The 24740-nt window shown below is 44.9% G+C and overlaps 1 protein-coding gene across 5 annotated transcripts in view; it reads right to left on the bottom strand.

Moving 5' to 3' along the window:
* TRIM37 (tripartite motif containing 37) overlaps positions 1 to 24740 on the bottom strand; it is a 71049-nt gene that overhangs the window by 9417 nt on the left and 36892 nt on the right. For all 5 annotated transcript variants that reach the window (XM_039368549.1, XM_039368552.1, XM_039368548.1 and 2 more), the window contains 7 exons: positions 23560 to 23696; positions 21003 to 21097; positions 17056 to 17250; positions 9513 to 9824; positions 7349 to 7480; positions 3929 to 4109; positions 1667 to 1785 (listed from right to left, as the gene is read on the bottom strand). In XM_039368549.1, the coding sequence (XP_039224483.1) occupies positions 1667 to 1785; positions 3929 to 4109; positions 7349 to 7480; positions 9513 to 9824; positions 17056 to 17250; positions 21003 to 21097; positions 23560 to 23696 (1171 nt within the window). The remainder of the gene's footprint in view (positions 1 to 1666; positions 1786 to 3928; positions 4110 to 7348; positions 7481 to 9512; positions 9825 to 17055; positions 17251 to 21002; positions 21098 to 23559; positions 23697 to 24740) is intronic.

The raw sequence follows: 24740 nt of genomic DNA, 5'->3' as shown, positions 1-24740 counted from the left end.
TCGACTTAACAACAGTTCATTTAGTGACCGTTCAAAGTTACATCACTGAAAACTTTAAGACTTTTGGACTTCAACACCCAGAATTCCTCTGCCAGCTTTGTTTGAAGACCCATGATCTGGAGTGTACTTCACATGGTTTTCCATATTGTTGCTGATAGACCTGGTAGAACAGCAGTTCTCAACCTGTGGGTCGGGACCCCATTTGGGGTCGAACGACCATTTCACGGGGTTGCCAAACAACGCAGTACGCCATTTCCCCCCCCCCTTTTCCTTAGCTGTGCTACTCCCTTTTATTCTATTGGCTTTTGAAAGCCAATAGAATAGACTCTCTTGAATAGAGTCTAATTCTATTGGCTTTCAAAAGCCAATAGGAATTGTCTAGGCTGTCTCTGCCCTGCTGAGCCCGCCAAAAGTCCCATTCTGCAAACGGTGCTGCACCAGTTGAGTAGTCCTCGACTTACGACCGGTTGAGTAGTCCTCGACTTACGACCGGTTGGAGGTCGCGGCATTAAAAAGGTTGAGAACCACTGTTATAGATGGAAAAATAAGGATAACCTCCGCAGCCCAGGGCATGCCTGTTTGGGCTGTCGTGCCCCCTGGTGCAGGGGTCAAGCCCCTTGTGGGCTTGCCACTAATGGGAGGGCAGAGGGGGCAAGATCGTCGGCTGGCCGAACATCTGGATTTGCCGGCTCAGCTGTTCGACACTCTTCCGAACAGCTGATCGGCACAGAGAAACTCACTGTGATGACCCAGGGCACAGCACCGAGGCAATGCAGTCAGCTGGCAATTCAAACCGCCCTTTAATTGCTTCAAATTTTCCCCAAATGCTCCCACGTTTCTGGCAAGCCTCCAAAGGAAGACACACACACCTCTGGCTACAGTCTGATTAGGAAAGGAATTTACTCAAGGCCACGGAGATAAGAAAGAATGACACATACATCATAAACCTAACCAGCCTGTGTAAATACACGCTTGCCTGAGCCGCTTCAGAAGGGAAGCCAAAATACAGTTCGAGATCTATAAACATTCAAGCCATGTTGTCAGCCAGTCCAATGTTCAGAGTGTCTGGGTTTCCAAGCAGAAGTGTTTGTTCCCGACAAATGCTTCTCCCCACAGTGTCTCCTTAAGTCTCAGTCTCCAGGTGTGCCTTGTGGAGATGGGTGGGACACTCTCCTCCCGAGTGGTTGAGCCTGCCTGTGTTGTTCCCTCCTTCTCTCCACTCTCCGTGCTCTAGGATCAGGTGGGGGTGGCCCTTGCTCATCGCCTGAACTCTGCCTCTCCTGTTCATCCTGTCCCAATCCTGAAAGGCCCTGGCCTGCCTGTTCTTCCCCACATTCCTCTGAAGCCACAGACATGTCTCCAGCTCATTTTCCTCTGCAGATTCAGGCTCTGACGGAGGCATGACACTCTCATGCCAGAGTGTCTTATACAAGGGTGCGCCTTATAGACGGAAAAATACGGTATGTCACTGTTTTCCGTGCCGATGTAACTTCGAACAGTCACTGAATGAATGGTTGTAAGCCGAGCACTACCTCTATTCAAGTTACCAATGTACAGTTAGTTGCGGCAGCCTCTTAGCTTTGCAACACTCGAATGTGGGTTAACAAGAAGACCCCAGTTTATCAGGCATCTTTAGTTTTCTCTGAAATCCCAAACGTGGCCTTACCTTCCTCAAGGTTCGCAGAAGCCCCGTCAGAGGGGACTACTTGTAGCTCTCCGGCTTCAGAGCTGTTTTCCAAATCACTTGCCTCGGTTGCTTCCAGACGACATCGATTTGGATTGGGCCTAAAAAGAGAGGAGAGGCAGGCTGGTAACAAAAAAAAACCCCAAAGCCTAAAATATTTTTGTCATTTAACAGATTTCAGGGTTAATTTGAAAAACGGGCTGTTTTTTTTCCCCTGAAAGGCCACAATCATAACCTCTTATTTCCAATTAAAACGGTAAACTATTTCATGCTACATTTTACAAAACTAACCTTGGTAGATACAAGTGAAAACGAGAGGGAAGTTCTTTTGAGAGTGAAATGCAATTTCCGTTATATATTCAAGATGGTGACAGTATTTAATATTTATTTATTATGTATATGTAGGGGTGTGGGTCTATACATATGTTGTATATAATATGTTTAGGTGTGTGTCATGTATGTGTTTCACTTTGAGAGCGGGCAATTAAATTTCATTTTTGATGTGTGCCGTTGTGCCCACAGTAAAAAAAATGACAATAAAGGTTATCTTATCTTATCAATTGCAAAGCATTTAAAACTGTTCAGATATGCAATACTTCCAGGTCTCTATTGGAAACGAGAGGCCGCCTTAAATTTGCAACAGCAGAACAGCTCCAGAAGTGTTCATTTCTTACAGTACGGTATAAGCATTTGTAAAAGTAGAAAACAAGTGGAAATGAGATACACTCCCAAATGAAGATACGAGGCAGGATGAAAGAAGAGAAGGCTAAAGGAGATACAACAGCAGCTTTCCAACATTTAACGGAATAACAGGGTTGGAAGGGACCTTGGAGGTCTTCTAGTCCAGCCCCCTTACTCAGGCACGAGACCCTATATCAGTGGTGGCGAGCCTATGGCACGGGTGCCAGAGGCGGCACTCGGAGCCCTCTCTGTGGGCACACGTGCCATCGCCCCAGCCCTGCCTCCCCCCATGGCCCCCTCCTCACCAGCATCCCCCTGGAGGAGAGTCGCTCCCAGGCGCGACCCACACGGAGCAGCGCAGCCAAGGACATAGCCGAGCAGCAGGGACAAGACTCCGCCCTCGCATCCCATAGCATGCAGATGATGCTGCAGGGCGTGGGCGGAGGGCGTGGTTGCTATGGCACTGCAGGGCTGCCTGGGCGATCTGCTGCAGCAGGCCATGGAGGTGGTGTGTGGCCCTGCAGGTGGGCGGGGCAGGTGGGCGGGCAGAGCAGGCAGGGCGGGAGGCAGAGTGGGGGGGCAGTTTTTGAGCACTTGGTCTCTAAAAGGTTTGCCATCACTGCCCTATATCATTTCAGACAGATGGTTGTCCAATCTCTTCTTAAAAACCTCCAGTGTTGGAGCACCCACATTTGATAGGTTGTCAAAGGGAAGAGATTTGATATGTCCTCTCTGTAGCATCAAAGGAGAAGAACCATAAAGGGGAAGCTTTAAAGGAGTAAACAAGGAGTAATTTCCTGACTGTGAGCACTCTTAAGCAGTGGGACAGCCTGGTGGTTTTCACACCAAGGTTAGCCTTTTTTTCTGGGATGGTATAACAATTCCTCCTTTCGCATGGGGTTGGACTAGATCAGTGGTTCTTAACCTGGGTGATATTGCCCCCCCAGGGGGCGATTTTGTTTTTCAGGGGCGACGCGGGGGCGAAGGAACGAAAAAGGGGTGATATGGGGGCGATGGAGCGAGAAGTTTTGGGGACGCTTTTGAGACTTTTTCGTACAGTGAATCACTGTATATCTGTCATACAAAAACATCAGATCGCTCGCTATTAGTGGATTGAATTGTGTTTTTCTTTTCGGGCATTTCACTTTCTTGCCATTGAATTTTGTTTTCAGTGGTGATTACATTTAAGTGTCTTGAATAAATAAGATAATAATGAAATACACGTATCACGAAGTTTGGGAATAAAGTGCCAGGTGCCACCAAAATTTTTCACACAGTTGAGATATGGGAAAAAGACTGGAAATAAACTATTTACATCGATATGTCCTGATGACAATTGTAAAGAAAACAAACAAAAAAAAGGGTTTGCATAAATTGAAGAATGATTTCCTATGTTGTGATTGAGAGGTTATGTTGGGGGAGGGGGGCGATGAGAACTTCCTCATTGGCTCAAGGGGGCGATTCGTTCAAAAAGGTTAAGAACCACTGGACTAGATGACCTCCAAGGTCCCTTCCAACCTCAACATTGCATGTCCGTTCTTTTTCAAGTCACAGCAAACTTACCCCACAGCTATTCCTTTCCTGGCTTTTTCCACAGCAGCTATGCCATTTAAAGCCGAAGCACCAACGTTGGAATCAGAAACCTCACACATTCTGTCTTCAGAATTAGACAGGGGATCCGACGCGCAAGCCAAAGATCTGGGGGAGCTGCGCCGACTGTTGGGCTTTGAGTTTCCCAGGCAACCTAAAGCAAAAAATAAGACACGTTCTCGTGATGCTTTTTCCAATCTTGAAAGCTGTATCTAATACATAATACTTATTTGCCACAAGCAAGGAGTACCTGAGAAAAGGCAGGCTTTTGTTTGGCTATCCCTGTTGGTTTCAGACACAAATGACATTTAATTCTACCACAGTGGTTCTCAACCTTTTTAATGCCGTGACCCCCCAACCGGTCGTAAGTCAAGGACTACTCAACCGATCGTAAGTCGAGGACTACTCAACTGGTGCAGCAGCACCGTTTGCAGAAGGGGACTTTTGGCGGGCTCAGCAGGGCAGAGACAGCCTGGACAATTCCTACTGGCTTTTGAAAGCCAATAGAATTAGACTCTATTCAAGAGAGTCTATTCTATTGGCTTTCAAAAGCCAATAGAATAAAAGGGAGTAGCACAGCTAAGGAAAAGGGGGAAAAAAAGGGTGGACTGTGTTGTTTGGTGGCCCCCCGTGAAATGGTCGTTCGACCCCAAATGGGGTCCCGACCCACAGGTTGAGAACCACTGTTCTATCAGGTCTATCAGCAACAATATGGAAAGCCGTGTGAAGCACACTCCAGATCATGGGTCTTCAAACAAAGCTGGCTGAGGAATTCTGGGTGTTGAAGTCCAAAAGTCTTAAAGTTGCCAAGTTTGAAGACCCCTGCCCCAGATAGTCCTCAACATACTGAGGCAAGTCAGAGCCCCAGAGGAGGAAATACTAAAAAGGCAGAAAAATATATTTCCTCAAAAAGGATTTTAAAAAGCAGAAGCCAACCCTGCCCCCAAACCTCTCTATCCCAAACAGGAGCCAGCCCTATACAAATGCAGATGTAGAACTATCAGGAAAGCTGGAGCCAGAAGACAAAGACCTAAAATCTGCATACCCCACCCAAACTCTAAGAGTCATTAGCCCATCACTAGGGAAGCAGGACATGACTTTTGGGACATAATAGGATTAAACCACAGATACCAAGGCCTAGAAAAGCACTGACTCAGTTCAAAGTTAATGCCACAGGAACAGGAAACTATTCTAAACAAAAGGTTTTCAGAGGGTATAAAAACCTACTGCCCATGTGCTCAGGTCCTTCTTTCCTCTGCTCTTTCCTGCAAGAACCATCTTTCTGCCTCTTCAATAAACTGTAACCTTCCCAAAGCAATCGCCATGTTGCTTATTTATTCCCGGCTTGGATGAACCAGGATGAAGATTTTACCTCCAACAGTACAACCATAACCGAGCTCAAAATTTCCACTGATAAGCGAGGCAGTTAAGTGAGCTTTGCCCCTTTTCTGCCATAGTTCTTTTTTTTATTGAAAAGTTTTATAAAAATTACAGTATACACCCCAAAACCCACCCACTCTAAACCCCCCCTCTCCCTTCCCCACTTCCCAGAGCTGAGTACAGGGTTACAAATATAATAATCAAACTCTAACTAACATTAACCAACTATATAAATAACCAAGTCCATAATGCACTTTAACTCCCCTTTAAGATAGGTATAAACAAATTAAAAATAAACATAATAATATAAACAAGTCAATATTATTAAACAATATAATATCCAAATTGTTAACAATACTAATACTAAAAATAATAACGAAACTAATAAAAATTCTACTATAATAAACTATTATTAATAATAATACTCTAAAATTTACTCATAAACTAGATGGAACTTTTTAGTCCCATATTTATTCTGAATATAATTATCCATCTTCTCCAGACCGAAATGTATCTTTCTTGTGAATCCTTCAAGTCAGCAGAAATTTTTGCCATTTCTGCTAAATTTGACACTGATAAGCGAGGCAGTTAAGTGAGCTTTGCCCCATTTTACGACCTTTTCTGCCACAGTTCTTGAGACAATCGTTGAAGCTCCTAAGTGAATCAGGCAGCCATTAAGCGAATCTGGCTTCCGCCACTGACTTTGCTTGTCGGAAGGTCACAGAAGGTGATTGATCACATGATCTTGGGATGCTGCAACCATCATAAATATGAGCCGGCTGCCAAGTGCCCTAACTTTGATCACTTCAGTCTGGGGATGCTGCGACCGTTGTTATAATAATAATAATAGTAAAGTTGGAAGGGACCTTGGAGGTCATCTAGTCCAACCCCCTGCTCGGGCAGGAAACCCTACACCATTTCGGACAAATGGCTGTCCATTCTCTTCTTAAAAACTTCCAGTGTTGGGAGCATTTACTGCTTCTGGAGGCAGATTGTTTCACTGATTAATTGTTCTAACTGTCAGGAAGTTTCTCCTTAGTTCTAGGTTGCTTCTCTCCTTGATTAGTTTCCACCCATTGCTTCTTGTCCTGCCTTCAGGTGCTTTGGAAAATAGCTTAATTCCCTCTTCTTTATGGCAGCCCCTGAGATACAGGAACACTGCTATCATGTCCCCCCTTGTCCTTCTCTTCGTTAAACTAGACATACCCAATTCTAGCAATCGTTCCTTATATGTTTTAGCCTCCAGTCCCCTGATCATCTTTGTTGCTCTTCTCTGTACTCTTTCCAGAGTCTTAACATCTTTTTTACATCGTGGTGACCAAAACTGGATGCAGTATTCCAAGTGTGTGAAAAAGTCATTTTTTTCAATGCTGCTGTAACGTCAAACAGTCACTCAGTGAATGGTTGTAAGTCAAGGACTATCTATAATGATGTATCACAGTTCGATTAGTGACCGTTCAAAGTTATAACGGCACAGAAAAACGTGACTTATGACCGTTTTCACACTTACGACCATGATCGCATGATCAAAATTCAGACGCTTGGCAACTGACTCATATTTATGACGGTCGCAGTGTCCTGGGGGGTGGGTGGGGGGAGGGGCATGTAACCCTCTTCTGCGACCTTCTGACAAGCAAAGTCAACGGGGAAGCCGGATTCACTAACGAACCTTGTTGCTAAATTGACAGGTGACACGATTGACTTAACGAGTCGTAAAATTCACAAATTAACAAAACGTCTCATTTAGCGACAGACATTTCGGGCTCAACGGTGGTCGTAAGTTACCTGTATTTGATAAAAAGCTGCTAGCTCTTCTCCAAATTTAAACAATTCAGTGGGCTTTTTCCTCCTCGAATCACGGGTGGTTTTGGCAGCTCAAACTGGGTTCTATTTTAACTGCTCTATCAGCAACAGCAGGAAAAGCCCATATATAGAGGAGCAAGAATCTAAAACTCACAAGCAGCATGCAAAATAGTATGCAAATGCACCCATATGCCCCAGATATAGTTATACCTTCAGAGGAAAGCTGACACTCTAGCTTCAAAAGGATACTTCCATCCCCACAATCCATTGCCCTCCGCAAAGACAGGCTGCCTGCGGCCCCTGAGCGACCAGCTTTAGTTGAACTATTTTTCTTATTTGCGGCTACAGGATTAAAACAAACAAACAAACAAAAAAAAAACACTTCAGCTTTAAATACAAGTAACATTTTAAAAAGAGAGAGACGTTAAGTAGATCTGGGTTAGACTTAAAAGAGAGATCACCCCTGATTGTTACCATTATTTTAGAACAGCGGTTCTCAACCTATGGGTCGTGATCCCATTTGGGTCGATAGACCATTTCACGGGGGTCGCCAAGGAAGGCTCTCCGCCATTTTTTTTCCCCTCTTCCGGCAGATGCCTTACCTCTCTTGGGCTGGCCCAGCTGGTGGCCCAGCCGGTGGTTGGCCTGCTCCGTCTCTGCCGCTTGCCAGCTACGCCTCGGCTGGCGCAGGGGGCGGCACCACGCATGCACGGCGCTCCCGGGCAGGGAAAGTCCTCGACTTACTACCAGTTTTTTATTTATTTATGAGACTTATATACCGCTTTAAGTGCAATCACTCTCTAAGCAGTGTACACCAGTAAGCAATGTGTGTGTGTGTGTGTGTGTGTGTGTGTGTGTGTGTGTGTGTGTGTATATATATATATATATATATTTACATTGCCCCCAACAATCTGGGTCCTCATTTTACCTACCTCGGAAGGATAGAAGGCTGAGTCAACCTTGAGCCGGTGAGATTTGAACCGCTGACCTGCTGAACACAGTCAGCTAACGTGGCCTGCAGTACTGCACTTTAACTGCTGCGCCACCTCGGTTGGGTAGTCCTCGACTTACGACCGGTTTAGTCCTCGACTTACGACCGGTTTAGTCCTCGACTTAAGACCGGTTGGGGGTCACGGTATTAAAAAGGTTGAGAACCACTGTTTTAGAACTTCTAAAACAAGGTAATTTATCTCAGCTCAAAGATGGACATTGTCTTCCTTAATTGAAGCTCCCATATAGTTTGCTTCGTCAGTAGCTTTCAACCCAGGCACCCTCCTGAGGCCTGGATTTTAACTCTCAAAACTCCTGAGCCGACAGGGCCATCGGTGAGAATTCCAGCATTATAGTACACATATCTGGAATTTACCAAGTTTGGGAAACTGTGTTATTGCTCCATGTTACCATTTAATGTAACCTGGGGGCCAAAACCTGACTGGAATGCAAGGACTGAAGGGTGTATCTTATTTAAAGGAACAGGCCACATAAAAGGATAAAGAAGCTCTGTCTGTCTGTCTATTGACGGATCCCTCCATCGAACCATCCATTCATCTATCTGTCCATCTAATTTTTTTTTTTTTTAATTCTAATTTGCTTTGCTCATTAAGCGAATCCGGCTTCCCCCCATAGACTTTGTCGGAAGCCGGCTGGGAAGGTTGCAAACGGTGATCACATGACCCTGGGACACTGTCATACATATATGTCAGTTGCCAAGTGCCTGAATTTTGATCACATGACCGTGGGGATGCCGAAACGGTCGTAAGCGTGAAAACCGGTCAATACGTCGCTTTTTTTCAGTGCCGTTGTATCTTGGAACAGTCACTAACCAATGGTTGTAAATGGAGGACTATCTGTACAGCTGGCCAGTGGTAGCCATTAGCTTGTGGGTGCCGTGAACTGTGCGCCTGAATCTCCCTGTGAAATGTAAAGCTTTAAGACAGTGGTTCTCAACCTTTCTAATGCCGCGACCCCATAATACAGTTCCCCATGTTGTGCTGACCCCCAACCACTTATACATCACCGGGTGCCAGGGGCGTGGCCAAAGAAAAGGGGGAAAAAATGGCGGACAGCCTTGTTTGGCAACCCCCGTGAAATGGTCGTTTGACCCCAAATGGGGTCCCGACCCACAGGTTGAGAACCGCTGCTTTAAGACAACGGCCTCCATCAGCCATCAGTGCCTTCACAAAAGCAGATTAATTTTCACAGCTTTTACAGCTTTCTCAAACTATATAGGACTTAAAAACTGAAATTTTATTTGAAATCAGTGCTTTATCGAGGCGGGCGCAATCCGGCCTTGAGATTTTAAAAGGCTGCGCCCAACAGGTTGTTAAATGGCTCCTTTCTTACAGAAGGGATGACTAAACCCATTTCCACTTACAATTCCGAATATAGCAGCTCGAGAGGGATGATTTTGTCAGCAGCTCCCTCCCAAGTTCCTGCAGCTTGTTGTAGCTTTCTGTCCCGCAGGCTGCCAAGGCGCCCTGGTCACCAGGGAAGGCGTGGGTTGCCTGCCCGTCAGAAGAGTTGGCGCTGCTGCTCCGAACCTCCGACAGCTGGTTCTTCACATCCGACATCTTACTCCGTACTTCAGCCATCTGACTCTTCAACCTCTTCAGCATTTTAAGGTCTGGCGGAACGCGCCACATTGCCTGGTGCCTCCGCTGGTCTTTCTCTTTTGAAGAGTACGATGCTGAACAGAGAAGAAAAAGAAAGAAGGCACAAGCTCGCCAACCAAAAAAGGTTTCCAGGGCACCCCATGGCAGCATCTATAGGGGATTAAGGCCTTAGTTATAGGGTTTAATTTCCAGGGCTAGTTCTAAACCCGGATGAGACAGGAGGAAGGTCTCTTTCGTGCAGGATCCCCTGAGGGTGAGATGGGTGGCATAGAAATTTGATTTAAATAAAATAAAATAAAATAAAATAGAGGTTGGGCGTTGGGCTGAAACCTTGATGCTGCAAAACACCAAGATTAATGTTGTTCAAGCAGTAAACAATACCCCAATCAAAGAACTACCAACTCAGACAAACAAGCTGACAATAAACCACAGTCTAATCAAGGAACCACCAAGAACATTCCCACCAACACTGACAGGGCAAGCCGAGAACAAACCCTTTCAGCACTGATAATGTTACCCACAGGTAGTCCTTGACTTACGACCACAACTGCTAAATGAGAGATTTGTTAAGTGAGTTTTGCCCCAGTGGCTAAGAGAAGCACTGCAGTTGTTAAAGTTAGGAACAAAGTTGTTAAGTGAATCTGGCTTCCCCCATTGACTTTGCTTGTCAGAAGGTTGCAAAAGGGGATCGCATGACCCCGGGGCAATGCAACCGTCATAAATATGAGTCAGTTGTCAAGCATCTGAATTCTGATCATTTTGATGGGGACTGCAGCCAAGAAACTAGAAGACGCTTGCTCCTGGGGAGGAAAGCTAGGGCAAATCTAGACAGCATACTAAAAAGCAGACACATCACCTTGCCAACAAAAGTGCGTATAGTCAAGGCCATGGTTTTCCCAGTTGCAATGTATGGCTATGAAAGCTGGACCATAAGAAAGGCTGAGCGCCAAAGAATGGAGGCCTTTGAACTCTGGTGCTGGAGAAGACTCCTGCGAGTCCCCTGGACTGCAAGGCGATCCAACCAGTCAGTCCTGGAAGAGATCAGCCCTGACTGCTCTTTAGAAGGCCAGATCCTGAAGTTGAAACTCAAGTCCTTTGGCCACCTAATGAGAAGGAAGGACTCACTGGAGAAGAGCCTGATGCTGGGAAAGATCGAGGGCAATAGAAGAAGGGGACAACAGAGAATGAGGTGGCTGGATGGAGTCACTGAAGCAATAGGCGTGAGCTTCAATGGACACCAGAAGATGGTAGAGGACAGGAAGGCCTGGAGGAACGTTGTCCCTGGGGTCACAATGGGTCGGACACAACTTCGCAACTAACAACAACAACAAATGACTACAACGGTCGCTAAGTTTGAAAAATGGTCACAATCGGCACTTCTTTCAGTGCCGTTGCAACTTCGAACAGCGACTACATGAACTGTTGTAAGTTGAGGACCACCTGTACTTGGGTAATAAAATGTCTGCAAGGAAATAATCAAGCTCTGAGAGCACCAAGGACCCCATAGAACAGCGGTTCTCAACCTATGGGTCACGACCCCATTTGGGGTCGAACGACCATTTTACGGGGGTCGCCAAACAACGCACTCCGCCATTTTTCCCCTCAGGGGGCGGCACTGCGCATGCGCACCGCGCATGCGCGGCGCATCCGTGTGACGGGGGTCGCCATCACACAAAGGTTGAGAACCGCTGCCATAGAAGATATTTTACCACCAGTGAAACAATAGATGCAATTCAGTGAGGTCTGACTGAAATTGTTGGAGAGCAACTGTTGCCCAATACAAGGTACCACAGAGGCCTAGCTACCTCATTTACCAATGTTTTGCTAACCAAAGCCTTATACCAGACCTGAATACTAGTTGAGACTTCATTCTTTGATTGCACATCCATTTAAGGATACCGCATATGTAATTTTTAATGGATTAGAGTTATTAGGGTCTATTTAGTATCAAATGAAGCAATATCAAAATACTTTGCAGATGATCAGTTAGGCCAGGGGTCTTCAAACTTGGCGCTTTTATGACTTGTGGACTTCAACACTCAGAATTCCTCAGCCAGGCACGTGTGCCTGGCTTAGGAATTCTAGGTGTTGAAGTCCACAAGTCATAAAAGGGCCAAGTTTGAAGACCCCTGACCTAGACTGAGCTTAGGAACTTTAAGATGGGCAGTGGGGAGACTTCAACTCCCAGAATTCCCCAGTCAAGGAGAAGCCATGACCAAAAGGGGATGGTGTCTAGCATCCTGGTGTCCACTGCAATGTAGCGTGCCTGGCTGAGGAATTCTGGGAGTTGAAGTCCACAAGTCAAAAAAGGGCCAGGTTTGAAGACCCCTGAGTTAGGCAAAGGATGATGGGAGGACTACAGGACTGTAAGGACAGGCGGACCGCAGTTTCACTAACAGCTATGACTTTGGGAGGACTCCAAAGAGAGAAAAGCTCATTTATAGCAACAAATACTCCCCTAAAAGAAAATCAAATTTGAAATGGCTCACTAGAGATTATAATGTCGGATTGTAATAATGTGCAGCTACCTTGCAGTATCCAAATGGCACACTGCCCCATTATCTAAAATATCATTTTTACCGCAATAGCGTTTCAGTAATGGACCAAAAGTAGATGGATTTTTTCCCACCGAACATAAAGGCCTCTCTCTGGAGCACAAATCTGCAATAAACTGCATAAAAATTAACATAACCAGAGTGTTTGCTTTAGCTAATTTTTCATGCTTCCCGTTAGGCACAGACCTTTATTAAAGAAATAGAAACGTTACAGAGAAAAGGTCAGGCCGCTGAGTCTTTTCTATGCGAAATGACACGCAGTTTACTGAGGAAGATTCCGAAAATATCACAGGGAAGGAGAAGATCTATTCAATTTGTACTGTATAAAAAGCCCTATTTCCTCTCCTCCACCCTCCCTCCCATCTCTGGCATGGGTAAAACTAGAAACAAAGGTCTGATGGAGTTGCAGGAGCACAGAGCTTTTAGGGGCTGGGAGCTGCATATAGTCTGACACCAAGAGAGCAGAATAAAAGTCATTTGCTGTCAGAATCCAGTTATATTTCATTTCTATCTATCTTCTCTGATATAAAACCAATTCTTACTCTCTCCTGGAACCTGTCATACTATTAAGGGGGAGGGGGGGTATGCAAGGGTTTTTAAATTGCTTTCACTTCCTCTATTCACTACAAAGTAACCTTTTGTTGATCTGCTTCGGATCTTCTAACCCAGTGGTTCTCAACCTTTTTAATGCCGTGACCCCCCCCCAACCGGTCGTAAGTCGAGGACTACTCAACCGGTCGTAAGTCGAGGACTACTCAACTGGTGCAGCACCGTTTGCAGAATGGGACTTTTGATGGGCTCAGCAGGGCAGAGACCGCCTGGACAATTCCTATTGGCTTTTGAAAGCAAATAGAATTAGACTCTATTCAAGAGAGTCTATTCTATTGGCTTTCAAAAGCCAATAGAATAAAAGGGAGTAGCACAGCTAAGGAAAAGGGGAAAAAAATGGCGGACTGCGTTGTTTGGCAACCCCCGTGAAATGGTCGTTCCACCCCAAATGGGGTCCCGACCCACAGGTTGAGAACCACTGGTCTAACCATAATAATGTAGCCATTTGCCTTTCATCCTATGCCCCTCTAAACTTCTCCTCCTTACCTGCCAGCGAGCCGAGCCGGGGTCTGTGTGAGGAGATGTTGAATGATCCTGCCAACTGAGTCAGATTGATGTTATCTTTCCTGGAGTGAACACTTAGAAATCTGCCGGTTTGAATCGCCCCGGGGTGGGGGGCTGCTTAGGGACACTTTAAATAAACATCAAATTGTAAGGGAATCCCTCAGATCCTGTCTATCATGCCTGCTATCAATTTCTATTAATAAAAGTCCCTGTTGGAAGAAACCGTTTCCAAGAGTTCTGCTTTCTTAAGATGTGGATTGAAGTGGATCCTTACATTTGCTACAAATTGGGCAGCAAATAAATTCAATAAACAAACAAACAAACAAGGAAATGGGAAAGGGGTCAAAACAAAGAAGGCGGAGGGTCTGTACTTAATACCCGAGATATATAATTAAATTGTGCTTCCACAACACACAGAAAAAGGCAATCAAAGAAGATGGAGAGACATCGTCAAAGACACACTACAACATCAATTAACAAGGATTGAGGCTGCCAGCAGAGCAAGAACCAGAACTTTGTATCTTCTTTGACACCCAAAGCAGGAGGAGGAGGAGGAGGAAAAACAAAAAGGGGAGGGGGAGGAGAAGATTTTCAGAGGAGCTCTGAGGAATGAGACAAAGCCAGAAGAAGAACATAAAAAACTGAGGGAGTAAGGCTAGCAATGACCTACACCAGGAGTGTCAAACTCAATTTCATTGAGGGCCGCATCAGCATTGCGGTTGCCCTCAGGGGCCTGGGTGGGTGTGGCCAGGGTGGGTGCGGCCTACTGGGTGGGCGTGGATGGAGTGGGTGTGGCCAGCTCTACATCGTTCGTTTCAAGGGTGCCTGTGGGGGCCTGGGCAGGAGTGGGATAGATCTGAGGGTCTCTGGCAGAAGGGGTGGGACCAGGGCAAGTGCCAAGGTACGGTCCACTGGAGGAGCCTCAATCTTCCTCTCAGGCCGGGGGAGGGGGGAGGCTTATGGAGCTAAGATGAGTTTCAGCATAGATGGCCACCACAAAATTGTACATTGGCTCCTGGCCGGCCTGGGCCAGGGCCAAGGCAGTGGGGCCGTTCCCTCACTGTTTCCAGGATGGCTTTGTGGGCCACATGAACCCACTTCGTGGGCCGCATCCGGCCCCTGGGCCTTGTGTTTGACATGTCTGACCTACACGTTCCCTGCTCTTTCCTAAGAACAAGAACAACCACCTTTGGAGGCACAATTTATGTCTCAGTCAAGCTCAATCAAGTAAAAATGTTGCTAAACTAACAACTCCACACAAGGATGTACGGAATCTCTATGGTGATATTGCCAAAATGACAGTTGTTATTTTTTTGAAGATCTAAATTTGCTTTTGTTTAGTTTCTGAATCCTACATATGCTATTGAACAAATGTAATACACAGCCTGGTGCCCGTGGCTATCACACTGCCAGCCTATGTCTTCAAGCTCTCTCAATAGGACAGTCACTCTCTCAATATTTGTACTGATTGCTTTCTCGAGTGTTGCTTTCCAAATTCTCATTATCTTACTGTTAAATTACAGATGAGACTTTAAAAACATATTCCATCTTGATATAACCATCAGCTGTTATTGCTAACTGGCCAAGTATCTCAGGTATATTTAATTTGAATGTTTCTATTTTTTATTGTTTTAAAATGTTTTTAGTTTTGAATGCTATATATATTGGTTGCTAACAAAGAATAAAGAGAGAACTGGTATAGCTATTTCGAGTTCCTTTAACTCTCTTCAGCCAGACTTACTCTTCTGAGATTCGAACCTGGGCTATCTGCATGTTAGGCAGTTGTTATAACCTCTAAGCCACAGGCTCTCTCTCACTTTGTCAGCTGTATCAGGAGTGGGACAGGGGGAGGAGATTTTACCTTGAATGTGCACCCTGTTAGCCCAAATATGGGAGAAAGAAATATATATATAATTGTAAGCTGTCTAGAGTCATTGACTGAGATGAATGGCTATAGAAATTAATTGAATGAATGAATGAAGAATGAATGAATGAAGAAATGAATGAATCTTAATTTTTTTAGCATGTATGACAGTGGTGGTGAACCTATGAGGCGGCACTCAGAGCCCTCTGTGTGGACACAGGTGCCGTCGCCGCAGTCCTAGGCCTTCAGCTGGGTTTTATAAAACCTTTTTGCTTTAGGTCTCCGCCGTGTACAAAAAAAAAAAGTTCAATCAATCAGTCAATTTCAACTTCTCGTGGGAAAAAAAAAGATTTTGCAAAGTTGGAATTGATTGATTGAACTTTTTAGTCCCACCCAGTTACTACTGCAGCCACGCCCACCCAATGGGCCACACCCACTCAATGGGCCACACCCACTCAATGGGCCACACCCACCCGGCACCCGATGATGCAGTTTGGGCACTTGGTCTCTAAAAGGTTCGCCATCACTGATGTAGGATATCCATTTACAAATATTTAATATTGTTTCTGCCTGTTATTTACAAATTACTACAATTGTAATTATACAGATAGTCCTCGACTTACAACAGTTCTTTTAATGACCGTTCAAAGTTATAACGGTACTGAAAAGTGACGTATGACCGTTTTCACACTTACAACCATTGCAGCATCCCCAGATCACCTGAACAAAATTCAGACGCTTGGCAACTGGCTCATAATTAGGACGGTCACACTGTCCCAGGGTCATGTGATCCCCTTTTGTGACCTTCTGGCAAGCAAAGTCAATGGGGAAATCAGACTTACTTAACAACCAGGTTAGTAATAGTAATAGTAATAGTAGTAAAGTTGGAAGGGACCTTGGAGGTCATCTAGTCCAACCCCCTGCTCGGGCAGGAAACCCTACACCATTTCGGACAAATGGCTGTCCAGTCTCTTCTTAAAAACTTCCAGTGTTGGAGCATTTACTGCTTCTGGAGGCAAGCTGTTCCACTGATTAATTGTTCTCACTGTCAGGAAGTTTCTCCTTAGTTCTAGGTTGCTTCTCTCCTTGATTAGTTTCCACCCGTTGCTTCTTGTCCTGCCTTCAGGTGCTTTGGAAAATAGCTTAATTCCCTCTTCTTTATGGCAGCCCCTGAGATATTGGAATACTGCTATCATGTCCCCCCTTGTCCTTCTCTTCGTTAAACTAGACATACCCAATTCTCGCAACCGTTCCTTATATGTTTTAGCCTCCAGTCCCCTAATCATCTTTGTTGCTCTTCTCTGTACTCTTTCTAGAGTCTCAACATCTTTTTTACATCGTGGTGTAAAAAGGTTACTAGCTTAACAGCTGCAGTGATTCACTAAACAACTGTCTTGTTTAGCAACATAAATTTTGGGGTCAATTGTGGTCGCTAAGTCGAACACTACCCGTAATTCCTTCTTTTCTCAAGGCCCTGAAGCACAAAACGACACCATAACGATGTATTCACTGTCTGTCGAAGTTTAAATGGTTCAGCTTTCTAAAGCATACTCTTAGTATCTTTAGACTCTTCCTAATTTTAGTGGGAGACTTTGTTTTCATTGATTTAAAACACTATCAGGAATCGTATCTTAAGAATAATCGCCAAGAATAAGTAGCTCCTTTGAGGGGGATTTCCCAAGTGAGAAATGATGGATCTCATTTTTAATATCTCCCCAGAAAAGATGAAGGCTTCTTCACCAAGCTTTCTGTCCCCTCATGTCCCCGACTCACCTCTGTTCTGCAAAAGTGAGGCAGGTGGGCGTGGCTGTAGACCCCACAGGTTTTCCATCCCATTTCTGTCCTTCAGGTCCAGCAAATGGATTAATATGAAGGGATCTATATCCAGCAAGCTGCTACTGGCAGAATTGAGTGCATTTCCTCGCTTTGACAAGGGGCTGGCTGTTGTGCGGTATGCATGGCTCCCACCTAGAGGAGGAGGAGGAGGAGAAGAAGAAGAAGAAAAATGAGTAGTTTGCAACAATTTTAGGCACTCAGTAATTCTTAGATGTCAGCTAGAGTTACTACTACTACTACTACTAATAAAGTTGGGAGGAACCTTGGATGTCATCTAGTCCAACCCCCTGCTCAGACAGGAAACCCTAGACAATTTCGGACAAATGGCTGTCCGGTCTCTTCTTAAAAACTTCCAGTGTTGGAGCATTCACTGCTTCTGGAGGCAGGTTGTTCCACTGGTTAATTGTTCCCACTGTCAGGAAGTTTCTCCTTAGTTCTAGGTTGCTTCTCTCCTTGATTGGTTTCCATCCGTTGCTTCTTGTCCTGCCTTCAGGCGCTTTGGAGAATAGCTTGACTGCCTCTTCTTTGGGGCAGCCCCTGAGATACTAGAACACTGCTATCATGTCCCCCCCTCGTCCTTCTCTTCATTAAATTGGACATACCCAATTCCAGCAGCCGTTCCTTATATGTTTTAGACTCCAGTCCCCTAATCATCTTTGTTGCTCTTCTCTGCACTCTTTCCAGAGACTCCAACATCTTTTTTACATGGTGGTCACCAAAACTGGATGCAGTTGGACAATCTTATTAGCATTGCCTCTAATAGTGAAATCAACTTTGAACACTAGCAAACGTGTACCTAACAGACCCATAGAGAAATAAGAAAATGACCATATTAAGCTATTTTGTGGAGAAATATAACATTTCCCCTCCCCCCCACACACAAAATAGCCTAACATGGTTTCAAAATCTTGTACTTGGGAAGACAGAAATGCAGGCTAGAAAATATTTGTTTCTTTATACATTTAGAAACGTAAGACAAGGAAATAGAATATATGTACCCAGCAATTAAAAATATAAAATGATTGGTTTATTTGATTTTCTAGCAATCCAAAACAGAGGTGCTAGATATGGATAGATCTTCAAATGGTGCTAAATATGGGATATGTGTCATCACAAGAATGAAAAGACATGAACCCTTTCTCTGTTGATGCATGACAGATTTAATCATTTTTAAAAATAAAGATATAAAGAAATCTGTATCAATCAGTTAATAGTTGAAACCAAACTATCAAACCATCTTGTCTCCAGAAGTTAAAAACACTGGAAGTTTTTAAGAAGAGACTGGACTACCATTTATCTGAAATGATATAGGGTTTCCTGCCTGACCAGGGGGTTGGACTAGATGACCTCCAAGATCCTTTCCAACTCTGATATTTTGTTATTAAACCATGTTAAGAAATGGAACTGCAGATATGAAGGAATGAGGAGGATCCAGGAACAAAGTTAAAAATTCAGAACCAATACAAAATCAACCACCGGCCAACAATCATTAAAAACACTTAAAACAATAAAAGTATTATTGTTTACATTATGAAACTATTTAAATTGTTAGTTAGGTCTCTTGATTTTTCCAATTATGAGCTCTCTTTAAAAAGGAAGAAGAAAAGTTGGGTAGCATACTCCTGTTGATAAGTAGTCTAGAATTAATTTAATAAGGGATTAATTTAACTGGGAAGTCAAATTCCCATTTTAAAGCTCCTTAAAAACAGGTGATTAAGAACAAGAAAGGAATAGAATGAGAGATCCTTTTAAATGAGTGGGCTACAGAGACTGTTAACTGAGCAGTTCACCAACATCAAATACTTAAAAGGGGGGGGGAACCTAAATAATGCATTCAGTCATTTTGCTCTGAGACATCATGTCTCCATTTCTGCTGTTGTAAAGGAGGTGGTATTAATCAGCTAAATATAAATTAATTTCTCAGCTCGGAAGAAATTCTGTCAAAGGTATAATTTGCCTGCCATATACCAGTGATGGTTATCTAAGTCACAATAGGATTTTGACAGTTATAAACAGAACTGTAATATGAAAATACAGATACTGTTCCCTACTGCCCATAATATACCTGGCAAATCTGTCCCAGATATCCACATTTGCAGCATAATTTTACTAGCCTTGCAGTGTTTGTTTAAAAACAACGCTTTTCCAATTATTAAAAAAAAAAAATCTCATCAAATACAGGTAGTCCTCGACTTACAACAGTTCATTTAGTGACCTTTCAAAGTTACAACGGCACTGAAAAAAGTGACATAACCATTTTTCACACTTATGACCGTTGCAGCATCCCCCAGGGTCATGTGATTTACATTCAGATGCGTGACCACTGACTCATATTTAATAATAATAATAATGATAAAGTTGGAAGGGACCTTGGAAGTTGCAAGTATCCTGGGGTTACGTGATCCCCTTTTGCAACCTTCCGACAAGCAAAGTCAATGGGGGAAGCCAGATTCACTTAACAACCGGGTTGCTAACTTAACAACTGCAGGGATTCACTTAACAACTGTGGCAAAAAGGTCATAAAACGGGGCAAAATTCACTTAACAAATTTCTCACTTAGGAACATGAATTTTGGATTCAATTGTGGTCGGACGTCAAGGACTACCTGTATGAAGAATCTGTTTCTGAATTACATTCAAATCAACCATGCAAAAGACAGATGTATTTAAATTCTTCTATATCTACTATCTAAACCAGGGCTTTTCAACATTTTCACCCACTGTACCACTTTTAGGATATGGCAACATCCGAGTACCACCAGTCGCCTAGCAAGGTGTCAAAAACGTGACGACCCCCCCCAAAAAGGAAAAAAAGTGATAAAGTACAGGTAGTCCTCGACTTACAACAGTTCGCTTAGTGACTGTTCGAAGTTACAGTGCCACTGAAAAAGGTGCCCCCAAGCCACAGCCGAGCAAGACACCTGCCTGCCTGCCCAACAACACTCTTCCTCCTGTCCGAGGTTTTCATTGTTGTGAGCATTTCTGTTGAGGATTGGCAGTGGGGGTGGGGTGGGGGGGTGTTTCGTTTTTACTCCCCGTCTGTTGGGTGGTTGCAGCAGGTTTTGGTCACTTCACATGACCCTGGGACACTGTGACCGTCATAAATATGAATCAGTCGCCAAGCATCTGAATGTAAATCACAAGACCGTGCAGATGCTGCAACATTCCAGCTGATCGGCGCTTCTTCTGGGCTCAGCAGAAGTGCCAGGATCAGTGCTGCTTTCCAGCTGATTGGTGCTTCTTCAGGGTTCAGCAGAAGCACCAGGATCAGCGCCGAGCTCCAGCTGGAGCCTGGCGCTGATCCTGGCGCTTCCGCTGAGCCCTGACAGCTCTGCAGCTCCAGCCATCTCTCGCTCAGGCTTGTGCGGTGCTGTCACCGGTTCAGCTTGTTCCTCTCCCCCGCTACCACTTTTCTAGGATGGTCGCTTACCACCTGCCAGGTGCCAATGTGCCACAGGTGGTACCCGTACCACTGGTTGAAAACAATGTACATCAGAAGAACATCAGAAGTTTTAAAAGAAGGCATTAAAGCTTCCTACGTTAAAAAGAGACAAATGCCCAGGAACAGTCTTTTCCCTGCAGTATGGCAAACCTCTCAAAAACTCAACTTTCTCTCATAGCCATCCCCAAACGTAATCTCACAGCTAGCATTATACCGATACGCTTTTTTTTTTAAATCCCAGCTGCAAGCCTCCTTTGAATTTGAGCTAAAGGGATGACCGCCCTACATTAAATAATCTCTACACGTGATATGTGATGCAGCAGTTCCAAAAATAGAAAATCCTACAGAATCCCCAACTCCACGTGGCTTCTGAGGTGGAGAAAGGAAGAAGGGATGCTTTACACAGAAATGCCATTATAAAAAAGCCTTTTCTCTACGTATACCTGAGGCACCTGCTGGGGCAGAGGTAGCTTCTTCTACCAGGTCTCCTTCCTCCAGTTCCATGTTGTGAGTGTATTCCACATCGTTCTCTCCAGACCTTGAGGGCAAAGTAAGGTCACAAAGTCCTTGTTAAGCTTCAGGTTTGAGAAAACGTTCATTGTACAAGTACAGTTTGAAGGATTCTGAGTTGCACAGAAATTACAATTTCACTGTAGTAGGATAAAATCCTGAATTCATCTGCACCTAGGGGCAGCTGCAACACAAAGTAGAAACAGTGACCTGTGGTAATGGAATCAACTGGACCAGTGGTTCTCAACCTTTTTAATATATATACATTGCTTACTGGTGTACACCGCTTAGAGAGTGCTTGCACTTAAAGCGGTATATAAGTCTCATAAATAAATAAATAATAAATAAATAAATAAATAAATAATTTATAAATTATAAATAATAAATAATGCCGCGAACCCCCCCCCCAACCAGTCGTAAGTCGAGGACTACTCAACCGGTCATAAGTCGAGGACTACTCAACTGGTGCAGCACCGTTTGCAGAAGGGGACTTTTGGCGGGCTCAGCAGGGCAGAGACAGCCTGGACAATTCCTATTGGCTTTGGAAAGCCAATAGAATTAGACTCTATTCAAGAGAGTCTATTCTATTGGCTTTCAAAAGTGAATAGAATAAAAGGGAGTAGCACAGCTAAGGAAAAGGGGGGGGGAAAAAAATGGCGGACTGCGTTGTTTGGCGACCCCCATGAAATGGTCGTTCGACCCCAAATGGGGTGCCGACCCACAGGTTGAGAACCACTGAACTGGACCATTTCAGAGGGAAAATGACAAAGTACAGATCTCAGAGAGCTACTTAAGGTGCTCCTAAAGTGGTGGATTTTTATATCTGAAGTAAGGTTAGTTAGATTAGATGATCAGAGATCCTCTTTTAGAATACAGATAGCCCTCGACTTACAACCACAATTGAACCCAAAATTTCCATTGCGAAGCGAGGCAGTTAAGCGAGTTGTGCCCCATTTTACAAGGTTTTTTTTGCCACAGCTGTTAAGAGAATCATTGCAGTTGTTAAGTGGATCTGATTTCTCCCATGGACTCTGTTTGGCAGAAGCCAGCTGGGAGGTTACAAAGTGATCATATGACCACTGGACAGTGCAACGGTCATAAATACATTCCAGTTGCCAAGTGCCCGAATTTGGATCGTTTGACCATGGGAATCTTACAATGTCACTTTTTTCAATGCACTTGTAATAATGGTTGTAAGTCAAGGGCTACCTGCATGCACTTTTATAAATTCAACAAAAAACAAAACAAAAAGAGAAACTCTCAGAGGAGACAAAAATAGTTCAACTAAAGTTTGACCTTCTAGAGCATGGGTCGCCAATCCCCGGGCTGTGGACCAGTACCAGTCTGCAGCCTGTTAGGAACTGGGCTGTGGAAGTGAGCGAAGCTACATCTGTCCATGCACGGGATTTAAGTAGCATGTGAAACGATCCCCCCTCCAAAGGCTGTGGAAAAATTGTCTTTTCTGGAAACCGGTCCCTGCTGCTAAAAAGATTGGGGACTTCTGCTCTACAGCCTAGGCACTCTTAGCCCCCCCATCCCATCATCCCTGCGCCACCACTAGAGATATGACTTGCCTCTATTAAACTGTGGGTGCTCCATCACTGGAGGTTTTTAAGAAGAGATTGGACAGCCATTTGTCTAAAATGATATAGCAGTGATGGCGAACCTTTTAGAGATCAAGTGCCCAAACTGCAACCCAAAGCCCACTTATGTATCGTCGGGTGCTGGGTGGGTGTGGCCAATTGGGTGCGCGAATGAAATGTGGTGGTGACGGCAGACGGGGTGGGACTAAAAAGTTCAATCAATCAATTCCAACTTTGTGAGATCTTTTTTTTTCCCCCACGAGAAGTTGAAATTGATTGATTGATTGAACCTTTTTTTTTTTGCGCACGCCGGCAGAGGCCTAAAGCGAAAAGGTTTTACAAAACCCAGCTGAAGGCCTAGGACTGGGGCGACGGCGCGCATGCCCACAGAGAGGGCTCTGAGTGCCACCTCTGGCACCCGTGCCATAGGTTCGCCACCACGGGTATAGGGTCTCCTGCTTGAGCAGAGGTTTGGATTAGAAGACCTCCAAATGTCCCTTCTAACTCTGTTCTGAGATTTGACCCCAATTTTTGGAGAGAACATTAATCTATCCCTTATTTAGAAGGTCCTTTTCGTCCATTAAATTCTATGGATTTATCTATAAAACATCTCCAGCCTTCCAATCTGATTGTCAGGTTTACAATGAAAGTACTTCACAACACAGCTTAAATGTATGGATTAGTTGCAGTCTCATCCTACGCACCGGAAGTCTCACCAAGCTGAGTGGATGTGAAACATCTCGGCTTTAGGCTTATATGAACATTTAAGCCTTCCCGGTGACATTTTTGGAACATCGTTGAAGGGCTGGGGATATTTCCCCCCCCACACACACACACGCACTCAGGGACGTGAGGGGACATCACATATCAACATAGGCAGGGAAAGGAAACCCCTGCCGTGACTTACATGGTCTCTTCGTCTATGTCATTTTCCTCTGTGTTGCTGGTGGCGGTTGAGCTCACGGAGGAACTGCTGCCGTCCAAATGGTTTGCTTCCTCTTGCCCAACGAAGTCAACGTCCAAATCCCCGTCGGAGAGCTCGTGCTGCAATTCAGAGCGGATTTGGGACCAAAAGGCTTACTCTGAGTAACGGTGGCAAAGGAAGCAGCGATTCTCACGAACGGCTGATTCGAAAGAAAAGCACGACTCTGAAAAATCAGGAGCACGGAAACTTCCCTGCGTACACTTCAAATCCTCTGTTTATAAAGCCAAGGAGGTGAATTATAGGGAGTCCTCGACTTCAACAGTTCATTTAGTGCAGGGGTGTCAAACTCAATTTCATTGAGGGCCGCATCAGCACTGCGGTTGCCCTTGGGGAGGTGGCCTACTGGGTGGGCATGGATGGAGTGGGTGTGGCCTACTGGGTGGGCGTGGCCAGCTCTACATCGTTCGTGTCAAGGGTGCCTGTGAGGGCCTGGGCAGGAGTGGGACAGAAGGGGGTGGGACTGGGGCAAGGGCCAAGGCACGGTCCATTTCTTCATTCCTCACAAAGGGTGACACCTCCCAGCATGCACCCAGGGGTAGGGCCAATGCAGCAGGGGCTGGTTCCTTGCTGTTTCCAGACGGCCTTGTGGAGCTAAGACTGAATGCGTTTCAGCATAGATGGCCACCACAAAATTGTACATTGGCTCCCAGCCGGCCTGGGCCAGGGCCAAGGCAGAGGGGGCCGTTTCCTCACTGTTTCCAGGATGGCTTTGCGGGCCACATGAAACCACTTCGCGGGCCTTGTGTTTGACATGTCTAATTTAGTGATTGTTCAAAGTTACAACGGCACTGAAAAAAAAGTGACTGTGACTGTTTTTCACACTTACGACCATTGATGCATCCCCACGGTCATGTGATCAAAATTGACACACTTGGCAACTGACTCACATTTATGACAGTTGCAGTGTTCTAGGATCATGTGATCCCCTTTTGTGACCTTCTGGCAAGCCAAGACACTGGGGGAAGCGAGATTCACTTTAACTGTGTCACTAATTTAACAACGGCAGTGATTCACTTAGCTGTGGCATGAAAGGTCGTCAAACGGGGCAAAATTCACTGAACTGTCTCATTTGGCCACAGAAATGTTGGGCTCAATTACGGCTG

Source organism: Crotalus tigris, unplaced genomic scaffold, assembly GCF_016545835.1.
Source record: "Crotalus tigris isolate CLP2741 ecotype Arizona unplaced genomic scaffold, ASM1654583v1 scf7180000020823.416525, whole genome shotgun sequence".
NCBI classification, from domain to species: domain Eukaryota; kingdom Metazoa; phylum Chordata; class Lepidosauria; order Squamata; family Viperidae; genus Crotalus; species Crotalus tigris.
Note: the sequence above shows the minus strand (reverse complement) of the source record. Positions and strands in the feature narration are given on the sequence as shown.